The sequence below is a fragment of the Aquarana catesbeiana genome, linkage group LG03, assembly GCF_042186555.1.
Source record: "Aquarana catesbeiana isolate 2022-GZ linkage group LG03, ASM4218655v1, whole genome shotgun sequence".
Classification (NCBI taxonomy): Eukaryota; Metazoa; Chordata; class Amphibia; order Anura; family Ranidae; genus Aquarana; species Aquarana catesbeiana.
This window is the reverse complement of record NC_133326.1, coordinates 539,779,266-539,793,068: the sequence shown is the minus strand read 5'-3', so window position 1 is coordinate 539,793,068 and position 13,803 is coordinate 539,779,266. Positions and strand designations below refer to the sequence as shown.

Here is a 13,803-nt window from a genome sequence, read left to right as displayed (position 1 = left end):
TGGAAGGTGGAGAAGCTCAAGGTCTCTAACATCCACTAGCTCTTTGATGTTGTCATGGAGGAATGGAAGAGGATTCCAGTGGCAACCTGTAAAGCTCTGGTGAACGCCATGCCCAAGAGGGTGAAGGCAGTGCTGGAAAATAATAGTGGCCACACAAAATATTGACACTTTGGGCCCAATTTGGACATTTTCACTTGTGGGCGTACTCACTTTTGTTGCCAGCGGTTTAGACATTAATGGCTGTGTGTTGAGTTATTTTGAGGACAGCAAATTTACACTGTTATACAAGATGTACACTCACTACTTTACATTGTAGCAAAGTGTAATTTCTTCAGTATGTCCAGTAATCCACAAATATGTATGTAGCCCAACCCTATCTGCTAAATGTGATGTCATTTAGGGATATTTTAGCAGGTGAATATAAGCACTTCCACCACTGGAAGTGCCTTTTTTATCACTTAGCACTGGTATTTGTTCTGACATCAGTTTGAGGTGTTTCAGTGATCATTAAGAATTCATCGACAGGTGCACTTGACCTCCTTCTGAGCTGCATTTACCTGTGCTTCATGCAGATTTTGCATTCCAATAGACTTGCACATTTATGGAAAACCTATTTGAAGCACGTAAAAGCCTCTCAACACAGGAGCTTCACACCAGCCGCTGCATTGGTGGAGCTTAAAGAGCAAAAGGTGTGGTTTACAGATGAAAGGGCCAGTCTTAAACAGGAAGGGGTGTGACCTTGACAGGAAGGGGTGGGTCGTATTTAAATTAGAGGTTGCACGAGTTTAGTCAGGCCTAGGGCAGCACAAAACCTAAATACACCACTGGCCCCAGCCCAATACCAGTGCAGCTTCGGCATCGCCACAGTTGATGAATGAGGTCTTCACGATCTCCTCTACACTTGCAGCACAAAGGGTCAGGGAGCACCCCCATTTTGGGAAGTTTATGTGGGGTTTAGTGAGCTCTTAGAAAGATATACAATTGAGACAATCTCTGAGAAACATTACGGGAACTAGTAACTACAGATTGAAGTGCCTCATCCCACTGATCCCCAGAAAACTGGCCTATATCTTCTTCCCAACATGTGATCGCCTGGCATGATCTTTCAGGAAGGCATTCAATAACATTATACCATTGAGAAATAAAACCCTTCGCAGACTCTGCTGATTGAATCAGATTAAACACTGGAGTTGGCTATTGAACCCAGCTTGGGCTCCAACAGTGTGCCTCAGTTGTAGTAGTAATGCACGTTGGAGGGTAGGGAAAATTTTTCCCGTAAGATAGAAAAAGGGATATGTGATAGGTGCATCACCCCAAAGGCTTTCCACCTGGCACTGTGTTGTAGTTTCACCAGCTCTGCATAAGAATTGTAATGCCATATGGGATTATAGTTGGTGAACCCCATCACCTGCTGCAACTGTTTCGACTTGTTCCAAATTTTTTGAACAAGGTTATATGGCGGAAATTGTGAGGATTACTGAATGCCTAGGATTCAAAGCCCTCCAGAACAGAGTCCACTTGCATATGCTAACATAAGGAAGGTGTTGGAATCAGGAGTGGCTGGTTGTATATTTAAACGCACAGAAAATAGATTTTTTTTTCTGTTAGAGCAGATTAGAGCACACTTTATAATGGTATTTTGCCTTCTGCGGTTCAGCTGCACACCACATATAGCTTCTCACACAAAACAGTAATCCACTCTGAAGAGCTGTAGATTTGATTGTACACACCATATGTCTACATGTAACAACAAAAGTGGCAGCGGTCTGCAGTAACCTGTAGCAATGAAATATCACCTCAGGGAAGTAGTCGGTGTCCATTAAACATTTCTGTGACATCAGACCCAGTGCTGCAGATTTGGCCACACACCAACCCTGACCCTGATGTCCAGATTTGTGGACCGTCATTCCCATGAACAGGGAGCCTTTTATTTCATTAAGGATCAGCAGAGCATAATCATCTCAGAGACTGAGCACAATGAGCCCCATTCATCCCCTATTATCACTTCCTAGCCAGATTTACTAACTTCTCTGAAACAACAGAAATAGACTTCTAAAAAGACATACAGACATACAATGATGGACAGATAAATAGAAAAGCAGATAATGATAAGCATATACAGTGCCTTGAAAAAGTATTCATACCCCTTGAAATTTTCCACATTTTGTAATGTTACAACCAAAAACATAAATTTATTTTATTGGGAGTGTATGTGATGGACCAGCACAAAGTGGCACATAATTGTGAGGTGGAAAGAAAATGATAAATGGTTTGCAACGTTTGTATTCAACCCCCTGAATCAATACTTTGTAAAACCATTTTTTTCGCTGCAATTACTGTTGCAAGTCTTTTTGGGTGGGTCTCTACCAGCTTTTCACTACTGATGGCAAAAACCATCAGTAGATCAGCTAGTTGAAGTATATATGGAACAAAAGACTCCACGTGGTGTGATACTGTATCAGCTTCAAATTTAATAAAAAGTAATGCACTTACATCAGATTAGTAGAATGCAAGCAGATAGATACATAAATCAAAACAAATCCCTTGTAAATGGACAGATAGTAATCGCACATCATAATTAGCCATCAGCCTTTCAGTGCTCATCAGTGTTGGTTATCAGTGCCCACCAGTGCCACCTATGAGTGCCCATCAGTGCTGCATATCAGTGCCACCTATCAAGGCCATTGCCAGTGCCACCTCATTGGTGCAACCTCATCGATGTTGCCTTATCAGTTCCCATCAGTGAAGCCTCATCAGTGCCCATCAGTGAAGGAGAAAACTTACTTATTTACAAAATTTTATAACAGAAACTAAGGATGAGCTCAGGCATGTTCGCAACTAGCACGTGCAGAGCCCGCCAGGAAGTTGGCACTGCACAGCTCTAACAACAGGCAGTGAGACATTTTCCCGATGCTCGGCTGCAGAGATTGAGGAATGTTTCACTGACTGTGATTAGCGCTGGCTAAGGCAAAAAACATATTTCTTATTTTGTTTTCGTAATAGTAAGTAAGCAGCTCAGGGACAGGGCTCAGAAAGGCAAGAAATTAGAATGGGTGGCACACACACATGAAATTGACTCTCACAGGGATACTGATAGTAGTATACAGCAGCACAGATGATGATCTCACGACACAACACGTCCCCTCCTGAGTCACAGTGACAGTCTCTCCCCACGCCAGGTGGTCCCTTCAGTCCACTCCAGTCCAAGCAGCACAGACAGTTCCACTCCCGGCTTGCCTTGCTCCCATCCCGCAGACCCACACACAAAGCTCCAGCCACTCCACTCGGCTCCCTTGCACCATGACATCACACAACACGCTCAGGCACCACCTCTGCCAGACCTTGGATGGTCTCGGCTGGCTCCAGAACAGAACTGCGCATGCGCAGTTCTGAACCGAGCGTGACAGCCATATTTTCTACTGGCAACCTTTTCCTATCACTGCTATTTACTGGCAGGAGAAAAGTGCCTATTTTTTACTGGCTGCCAGTAAAAATACTGACGGTTGGCAACACTGCTGGAGAGGCTGTCCTTTGAGATGTTCTTCTGCCGGCTATTGTTGGGGCCCTTTAAGAGTGTTGGCGCACTTAATGACAGTCCCAGTAACCTGCATGCAGTATAGGCACATTATAGTCTCGGCTCAGGTGCAAGTGTTTCAGATGTGTTAAAGGTCTGATATAATGTGGTATAGGGTTGGTATAGGTGCCGTCAAGGTTTGGAATAAGAGTGGTATAGAGTGCAGTATGGGTGCAGTATGGGTTGGGTATACTTGGTGACCTGCTCTCAGTGGCTCAGTCCCTGCAAGCATTGTCACTCATGGGTGAATAGCTCTCTCACCAGTTCCCAGGATGCTGCAGTGACCTCTCACTGTAAAAGGGGGGACCCCTTGGTCTCTCCAAAAGCCTCTGATGATCATCAAGGAGAAGAAGCAGAGGCCCAGAAAGCAAGGATAACTTGCCACAAATTTGTGGCAGTGTTGAATTGTCTGTTAACTTGCTGCACGTTTTCACTGGTAAGTTGTACACTTGCAGAGCACTTGAAGCACATGTTCTAGTTGACACTTTTTCAATTTGTAGCAGATTTGCCAGGCAAGTCTCTAGCAAGAGCAAAGTTACAGTGGTGTGTCTACAGCAAGAGCTCTGCAAGTCCACAGCATGAAAATTCAGCCACAGTGACCCATGTGGTGGGAAGACTATTGCACAACATAACTGAACCAGAACTTGCAGCAGACTTGCTAAATGTTTGCAAAGAAAGTTGATCTGGAGTTATGCAGTGCGGACTTGCTGCAATTGTGCAACAAACTTGTGAAGCCTGACAAGTCTATCAATATCTTAACAAGTAATTTTCAACCTGCAGCACAATTACTTGCTATCTGGGGGTGAGTGGAAGCTCCAGTCTTCCTGCGGCAATGGTGCAGGTGCTGTGGGGGTGTCCTAACTCCCAGTCTCAGGCTCAGATTTCTGCCAATATAGTCTCCCACTGGTTCACACATGCCTGACTCTGGTTTTCAGTCTGGAGTCCAGTGCGGTTTTGTTCACCGGTTCAGGTGCAAATTTTACTTGAATTCACACCTAAACTGGACCCAAAATCACACAGGACCCTTTTTAGAAATGGACCGTGGCCATCGCGGACATGTGTGAACCAGCTCCAAAAACGCTTAACTCTTAAAAACACATCCGATTTGCATATATGTGAACCGAGCCGAAGAGCTTTTCCTGGGCAGTTTAATAAAAAATCATCTCTCCACTCTCCTCCTACAGCACATTGCCTTTTGAGATCTGTAGTGTAAGGAGTCCATTTGCCCCCATTATATGGCTGCCATCTCAAACTACAACTCGTAGGAATCTCAACGGCCTGCATAGAAGTATATGTGTTTCCTTGGCTTTAGTTCTCCTCCTGCTGGCCGAAGGAGAATGGTGTGTATAGCATCTGTATCTCAGTAGAGGGAGAGAAGAATACAAAGCAATGGGGTGATTTACTAAAGCTGAAGAGTGAAAAATCGTGTGCACCTGTGCATGGTAGCTTCTATCTTCAGCTTGTTCAATTAAGCTTTGAGAATGTCAGGAGATTCGCATGTCAGGATATTGTAACCGACTCTATGGAGCCGGTTCACACATCTCCAAAGCGGCTCCCGTGCGAATTGCACAGGAGTTCTGTGCATCTTTTGGTCCGTTTCAGGTCTGAATTTAACCAAAAATTCAGGTTGAAATCGAACTTGAAATGGTGAACGGGGACTCCCTGGGCCCCTGCTGTGAGCCACTTTGTGCTGCAGTGTGAATCCAACCTAAGGGAGGATATGCTCAACATTTACAAATACATATGGGGTCCATATAGTGAACTTGGTGTTGAGTTACTCACTTTAAGGTCATCACAGAAGACAAGGGGACAGCCTTTACGTTTAGATGAAAAGAGCTTTCATCTCCAAATACGGAAAGGTTACTTAACAGTAAGAGCTGTGAAAATGTGGTCTAGACTCTCTCCAGGCCAGCTCAGTAGATTGTTTTTAAAAAGACCTGGATTCTTTTCATAGGTGTACATAATATAACTGGATACTAACATTTATAGGTAAAGTTGATCCAGGGAATATCCTCTTGCCTCTCGGGGGATCAGGAAGGAATTTTTTCCCCTGCTGTAGCAAATTGGATCGTGCTTTGTTGAGGTTTTTCGCCTTCCTCTGGATCAACTCTGGGTATAGGATTGTGTATATGGGATTGTATGGGGTTTTTTTGTTTTGTTTTTTTGGTTGAACTAGATGGACTTGTGTCTTTTTTCAACCTGACTATGTAGTAAATAAAACCCAATGTCTCCTTCATATTACTGTAGCCCAGCACCTGGCTAAAGATAGATAGATAGATAGATAGATAGATAGATAGATAGATAGATAGATAGATAGATAGATAGATAGATAGATAGATAGATAAGATAGATAAATAGACCCCTAGACCAGGGTTTCTCAACTCCAGTCCTCAAGACGCCCCAAAAGGTCGTGTTTTTAGGCTTTCCATTATCTTGCACAGGTGATTTGATCCGTTTCACTGACTTAGTAATCCCACAGCCACTTCATCTGAGGGAAATCCTGAAAACATGAACTATTGGCGCGCCTTGAGGATTGGAGTTGAGAAACACTGCCCTAGACCATAGGGTCTTATTTATGCACCCAGAGAAAGACAGGAGTTCAGTGCATCCTTGTGCAGCCAGCCTATAAGAATCAAAGGCAGCATGAGAGACACAACAGCTATACAGATCTTTCTGCATATGTCAGTGTTCACTTATGTACATGGACAGATGCACAGCTCAGGACACACAGCTCTGGAAGCAGATATTGTACATGTGGGATGATTTGTACAGCCACTGCATCTCTCAGCCTATAATAGATTTTGACAGGCTGGCTGCACAGAACACCTATTATTCTTCAGGTGTAGAAACACAACTCTCTACACAGGGTCTGTGTGCCTATGTCGATAAAGCCTAAATCTCAGTTCTGTATGTGGCCAGGGTTTGGGGTTGATTTATTAAAACTGAGTGTGCAAAATCTGGTGCAGCTGTGCATGGTAGCCAATCAGCTTCTAACTTCAACTAGTTCAATTAAGCTTTGACAAAAAAAACTGAAAGCTGAGTGGTTTCTATGCAGAGTTGCACTGGATTTTGCACTCTTCAGTAAATTAACCCCTTTGTCTCTTTGTGTTCTTTCATAGAATTCTACTCTACCATCAACTGCTATTCTTCAGGAGTTGGATAGTCTCTGTTCCTAGGACATTTTGTATTACTTCTTTGGATAGAACTGTCTCTATAATGGCCTTGTTGTCTCTTCCAGGAAGCTGTTAAATGACTGCTGTGACCCCAGCCATCTCTTCTCCATGACAAAGGTGAACACCCCACTGGGCGAGAATCTCTGGTTTGATGGAGAGCTCCTGTATTCACTGACCATAGATAACTCCACCTACAATCTCTTCCCACAGGTCAGTCTACCTTTTCTCTTCCTCATTCGTTGTCCAAGAGCAGAATCTGAATTGTTACATGCTATCACAGTGGATATCTCAGTGGATATCTAGTGAAATTCTTGGTTCTCCCCAACATCTCAGACACTTTTGTTTTTGTGTTATTTTAAAGGTATGCTCTAATCAGAACCGAAAATGGTACCTTTGTGAGTGTTTCTTCCACAAAGCAACAATGAAGGTGTCCCTCTCTCGTTGCTTGACTCAACCGTTATTTTGCCTTTCAGAATTCCACTGGGGGCGGTTAAACTATTATTATGTTGGCAGAACTAGAAATGTTGGTGGGGTCAGGGATATCTTCCCATTGGAATTCATAAGAGATGAGATTCTGTTGGTTGATTTGGCTCACAAACAACTGAGTGAAATTAGATTTTTGGATGTCTTCTAATACATTAAAAAATAAACAAGGATTCGATTTCTCTACATTAGTATTAAGACTTTTTAAGAATAAATAAAATGCAACATAAAACAGAAGTGTTGTCACTCCACTGTCACACTCATACTTTTTTCATTATCAGCTGGCCGCTCATGCAGTAGCTTTTGCTACTGCATGAGCAGTGTTGCCTCCAGTCATAATTCAGTGCTCTGCAATCTTTCGTTTGGCCACCTAGTACATCCTTTGTCAGTGCTATCTTTCCAATGCTTTGCTCTACCTGCCCCTGCATTGCCTGTAGGGGGTGCCATGACACACTACCTGTAATGTTAGGGGGTTTGCTTGGGATTGGCTGTGCTTGGAGAAAATGATATTTAGTTCTTAGACCACGTAACATTAGGAGAGAATGATTCATATTCTACATTGTAATTTGTAATGTGCAATGACAATTATCAGCCAATCAGTGTTTGTCCCACTAAAATAATAATACTATAGTAGGGAAATCTTATTGGTCCCTGTGAGTTATTGCACACTCCTATTGCTCCTTGGTTTAATTAAAAAAAAAAAAAAGTATAGATAAAAGAAAACCACCTATGGGTATAATGCTGGAAACCTTTGCCACATCCCAGTACAAAAGAGAAAATTGAAAAAGGGGGTGCCCCGGGGGATTTTATGGGCAAAGGATGTTAACCAGGAAAAGAAGTAACAAGCGTATAAAAATATACAAAATGTATTAAATACAAAAGAGTAGTAAAGTAGGTATATCGGGTATATAAACCTAAAACAAATTTAGTCAGACTGGATAGTTATATAACAGCTATATGCCAAAACACACAGTTGATCTCATGGTAGGAGGTCAAATGGAGTGCGCGTGCATAGCTTCTGTGCATAGCTTCTATACACACGCACTCCATTTGACCTCCTACCATGAGATCAACTGTGTGTTTTGGCATATAGCTGTTATGTAACTATCCAGTCTGACTAAATTTGTTTTTAGATTTATATACCCTATGTACCTAATTTGCTACTGTTTTGTATTTAATACATTTTATATATTTTTTTACGCTTGTTACTCCTTTTTCTAGTTAACATCCTTTGCCCATAAAATCCCCAGGGGCACCCCCTTTTGCAATTTTCTCTTGGTTTATTTAAAGGGAATCTGCCAGGATGGCTTTTATCCATGACAGCCAGAGCTGCCATCCAGCACTGGAGATTAGCACTGGCTGACTCCTGGAGGTGGTGTTAGTTCCAGGGCAGGGCTTATCTCTGCAGCAGGAGCTTACTCCTAAAGCCTTGTACATAGCTGTTTGGCCAACCTACAACTAGCACTGCTTGTGTGAATCAGGTATTTACCTGCTTCATCGATGGATGAGAGCCCCAGGAATGCCGAGTAATAGCCATCATCACAAATTTCCTTTAAATAAGGATATTTCACTAAATCTTCTGGTTTATATGTGCAGTCTTGCCTATTATGCAGATCATTTCATTGTAACAAAATCCCAGAGACAGAGGAAGATGATACAGTTCAATTCATTATGCTGTTTCAATGGTTTTATATATGAATACCCTAGTTTGATTTGCATACTATGCAAATAAGCTTGTTAACATGCATATGTAAATAGAAATAATTTGCATGTGCTCCATATGCCTTATAATGACTTACAACAATAGGCATTATTGCAAGCTCCAAACAAATGCTGAAATTCTGTTATTTATAGTATCGCTTTATATTTATCAGTAAAGTATGTGGAGGACATAAAATTGGGAAGAAGAAAAGGGTTTCGGGGGTGGGTTCAACATTTAAATCAGAACGGCAGGTAGACTGATACATTCAAACAGTTTTGAGATCAAGGCACCCCTAGGTCAAAGCACCGCAAATGTAGGCAAACTCCCCTTTTTTAAGCAGTACAACCTGGTCCAGGACCTGTCCCCAGGTTATGATTGGACAATGGAACCTCTTTACACTGATGAGGCCATCACACTGGTGGCAGTTACCATGCTTGCAGGAGAGTCCTGCCCCCCTACTCTTCTTATAGTGCTGTTCAAGGGATTACAGAACGCTAATATAAAGATTGTTATCAGTATTTATGCTGCTATAACCTCCAATTATCCAAAAAAACATATTGAGCATCTGTGGGGCAACCTCAAATGGATGGAGGAGCGCAAGGTCTCTAACATCCACCAGCTCCGTGATGTCATCATAGAGGAGTGGAAGAGGACTCCAGTGGCAACCTGTGAAGCTCTGGTGAACTCCATGCCCAAGAGGGTTAAGGCAGTGCTGGAAAATAACGGTGGCCACACAAAATATTGACACTTTTGGCCCAATTTGGACATTTTCACTTAGGGGTGTACTCACTTTTGTTGCCAGCGGTTTAGACATTAATGGCTGTGTGTTGAGTTATTTTGAGGGGACAGCAAATTTACACTGTTATACAATTAAATTAGTTATGTCACCATGGCATGGCTACCATGGACATAAATATAATACACTGTGCCTCGTCCCTATGAAATATAGAAGAGAAATAGAAATCAGAAAATGTGGGACTTTATGGGCACCGTATGATACGGTGCCCATAAAGTCCCACATTTTGTGGTTTTCTGTTTCTCTTCTACTGTTATACAAGGTTTACACTCACTACTTTATATTGTAGCAAAGTGTCATTTCTTCAGTGTTGTCACTGGAAAGGATATAATAAAATATTTACAAAAATGTAAGGTGTGTACTCACTTTTGTGAGATATTGTAGCAACTTACTATACGTGCTCTTTTATGAAGTCCTGAATCAGGAGCTAAAATGCAACTGGAGTCCTTGCTTTGCTACTGCATTAGCAGTGCTGACATTATATAGTGGACCATACCAGATAGGTGTTTGTGGCCTCATATACTTAGGTTGCAATCTCATTCTCCAAGCCTTGTATTAAAGCTGGACTCCAGTCAGATATAAAAGAGACATGCATTGTGTCTTTTTTTTTTTTTTTAATGCAGTGTAATTAATGAAATTGACCTAATATCTGCCTCTTGCAGTCCCTGTACAGCAAAGCTCTCACTGGGGAGGGAGAAGCAGCACAAAGAGCCAATCAGTTGTGCTGCAGTGCTCATGTACTAACAAGTGACATTCCAATAGGAGAAGAGAGTAACAGAGAAATCAGCTCATCAGTCTGCTGCTTCTCCCTTCACTGTCCAGGCACAGGCTGGAGGAGGGACAAGATCTGAAAGTGATGCTGAACTGTGTATATTTTACTTCACCTCCTGACCTGATAACAGAGTTGTCACTGTCGCAGGAAGTGAGAGGATATCTGCAATGGAGACACCATCCTACTAAGCACTGGTTTGCAGCAAAACGCACTGCGCTGCAATACATACCTTTTATGTGTTGAGGCATGTTGCATTGGGCAGCCCCTTTCAAAATAAATGATACAAAAGCAACAGTGCACCAAAATAATGCAATTAATCACTTTATCAAAAATAGAAATCACTAATTAGATGCACTCACAAGAATAAGAGTTAAAGATCACTTATCTGTAACCAAGATACAATCCTCAAGCCTGACTATTTCTGGCTCTATGAGGTTCCTGGACATTGAACTTAGGATTTTTCTTCTTTTTTTTTTCTTTTTTTTAATTGTAAGTACATCTATTTAGTGATTTTTGTATTTATTAAAGTTATTTACTATGCTCACTGAGAATTTTTACCTTTCCAGGGCATCTCTAGAGTAACCCTTTTCAACCAGGGTGCCTTGAGGTTTCTTCAGGGGTGCCATGGAAAAATGCCTATAAATTGCCCAAAAATTGTATACAAAGCCACAGGTTTTCATTGTGCAACATTACAACCGTCTAGTTGCCGGTGTCCTAACAACCAATGGCATTATCAGTTGATAGATAGGATGTCAGTTGCCTGCATAGCATCCTTGTTTGACCCTCCCCTGCCCCTCTCCATCAGCATTGGGGTCACCTTAGCTGAGTGATGGAGAACGGGAGAAGAGAAACATTGGAATACTAGTCAGTACCAGTTTCCAAAATGGATTTGCTTTGGAAGAATAAATCGCCTCTAATGTTGGGTGTCCGACTTGTGTGGATGTTGCTGCATTATGTAAAACTATTAGAATCATGTTTACATTTTATAATGGGGTGCCTCGAGGCAGCCCATCATTTTTAAATGGTGCCTTGAGACTGTGCATAATTTTTAAAGGGTGCCTTGACTGAAAAAAGGTTGAAAAACTCTGCTCTAGAGAGCTACAAGATTTTCCTTGGACCCATATCTGCCACTTTGACTGTTTCTTTTCAACTAAGAATGGCATTCTCTTTGCACACTTGACACTCTATTTTGGATCATTCAGAATCAATGGACTGTAACGCAGTTTAGTGCATGAAAATGTACTGCATGCTACATTTTTTTTAGTGTGGTGCACCACAATGCATATTGTTTTTGCGTTGCAGTGCAGGTGAGTTTGGATGTCATTCAGAATGAATGGCACTGCAATGCATAGATGACTATATAGTGCACTACCATGCATTGCATTAACGTGCATGTTACTGCAACACATTTGTGTAAATGAGACCTAATAAAAGATGTAAATATTGCCATCTTGTCCTTGTTGTCACAGGGATAGGAAGGAAAAATACAGATAGCTGTAGAGTTTTCAATTTTCAATTCTCTATTCAAAACAAGAAAAAAAGTTTTGCTAAACATGCATTTTAAGGTGGACATAAATGGCTCAGTTATACCATGCAACAGATTTCAGCAGCGCCATTGCAAATTTCCTTCTGGGTATTTTAATTACGGCAGATCTACATTTTCATGATACAATCCTTGAAGAGGTCGTTTTGTTTGCAGCACTTTTTGTATAAGTGTATGTCTGCCCTCGATGAAATGCCCACATCTAATACACTCCTTAATAAGGGCAATCTAAGCTATAACAGGCCCCACCACAGCGGAGGTCCTCCAGCTCTCCTCCAGCCCTCCCCCTCTCCCCTGTGGTGATATTGTATCAGCGACAATGGTGGTGCCCGCTGGTAATCTCTCTCTTGTCTCTGTTGCCAGGAGATCCCCTTTAAGCTTCCATTGAAGAAATGCTCGGTGGTGGGAAATGGCGGCATTCTGAAAGGTAGCAGATGTGGCAAGCAAATCGATGAAGCTGACTTTGTTATACGGTAAGGTGGCTCCCCCAGGGCGTAATTTGTGACTGTTGGTTCTTCTGGATGAACTTTTTTCAGACCCCCCTTCGCCATGTCCTTCAGACTGACACAGAGTGATTGTGTAACTATCTGCACCACACTGTGACACCTGCAGACCACAGGAAACTGGGGACAGAGTTGATACAGTGTATTGGCTAACTGAATGTTTGTCAGCACAGATTTTATATATAATCTCCAGTTCTCCTCTTCAGACATAGTTCTTACAAACAACTATAAAGAAGGAAACATTTGTGTGTGTGTGTATGTATGTATGCATATGTATGCATATGTGTGTGTGTATATGTGTGTATGTATATGTGTGTATATATATATATATATATATATATATATATATATATATATATATACATAATACATATATATATATATATATATATATATATATATATATATATATATATACATCAGTGCATAAAGCAGAATTGTATATATAGCTTTGACCTGGCCATTTTATAGATAGGCAACTCCTATCCTCATATTGATTAGTGGTTCCAAATTAATAATAACTACTGCAGTAGGGAACAGACACAAAAGATACACTCCGCATCTTTCCAAATAACTGTTCTGCTTTATTATGACGCAATTGCAGGTGTTTATACACATGATTACGTAGGTATTACATTAATATTACAATTGTATGTTTATGGTAACAAGGGGCGTAACATAGGCAGACTCATTCTAATCAGGACTCGAAAGAATGTAATCATGTACTGAAAACATTATTAGTGCCGTGTGCACAGTGAGGGCAGTGTGCAATACATACAAAATAGAATACAATTATATACAGAACTTACAAATTTCCTTTACTGCATATAAATGCTTACAGCTAAACTAAACTCACATGCAAAGTCTCTTCTGACAGAAATAACTTCTTTCTCTTTCACCTAGCGATTTTTTAATTTCTTTTTATACTGTATGGTACATGCACTGTGTACTATCTCAGCTCATTTGGAAACTGGGGACTGTGTACATGCACAAGAGTTATGCTGTCAGTTGATGCCCAATGGCTGAAAAGGATAGCAGCAGGAAACACAGCATGCATATTATAGTAAGTGCACCATAATGTGCATGTGTACTGTGCATACTTGCACATTATAGCAAAAGCCGACCCAGCACACAGTGGTTTAATCACTATTTAATTTTTAAAATTTACGGGTGGCAAACTCAAGGCAAACAGTAGCTTTTTTTAATAGAGTCCAACATGCTTTAAAAACAAGTTGGTTGATTTACTAAAGGCAAATA

At 41.3% G+C, this 13,803-nt stretch overlaps 1 protein-coding gene across 1 annotated transcript in view; it reads left to right on the top strand.

The window, feature by feature from the left end:
- The window catches only part of ST8SIA1 (ST8 alpha-N-acetyl-neuraminide alpha-2,8-sialyltransferase 1), a 98,588-nt gene that overhangs the window by 55,098 nt on the left and 29,687 nt on the right, over positions 1–13,803 (top strand). Inside the window, exons 2-3 of the mRNA XM_073621434.1 lie at positions 6,813–6,957; positions 12,407–12,516. Coding sequence (XP_073477535.1) covers positions 6,813–6,957; positions 12,407–12,516 — 255 coding nt within the window. The remainder of the gene's footprint in view (positions 1–6,812; positions 6,958–12,406; positions 12,517–13,803) is intronic.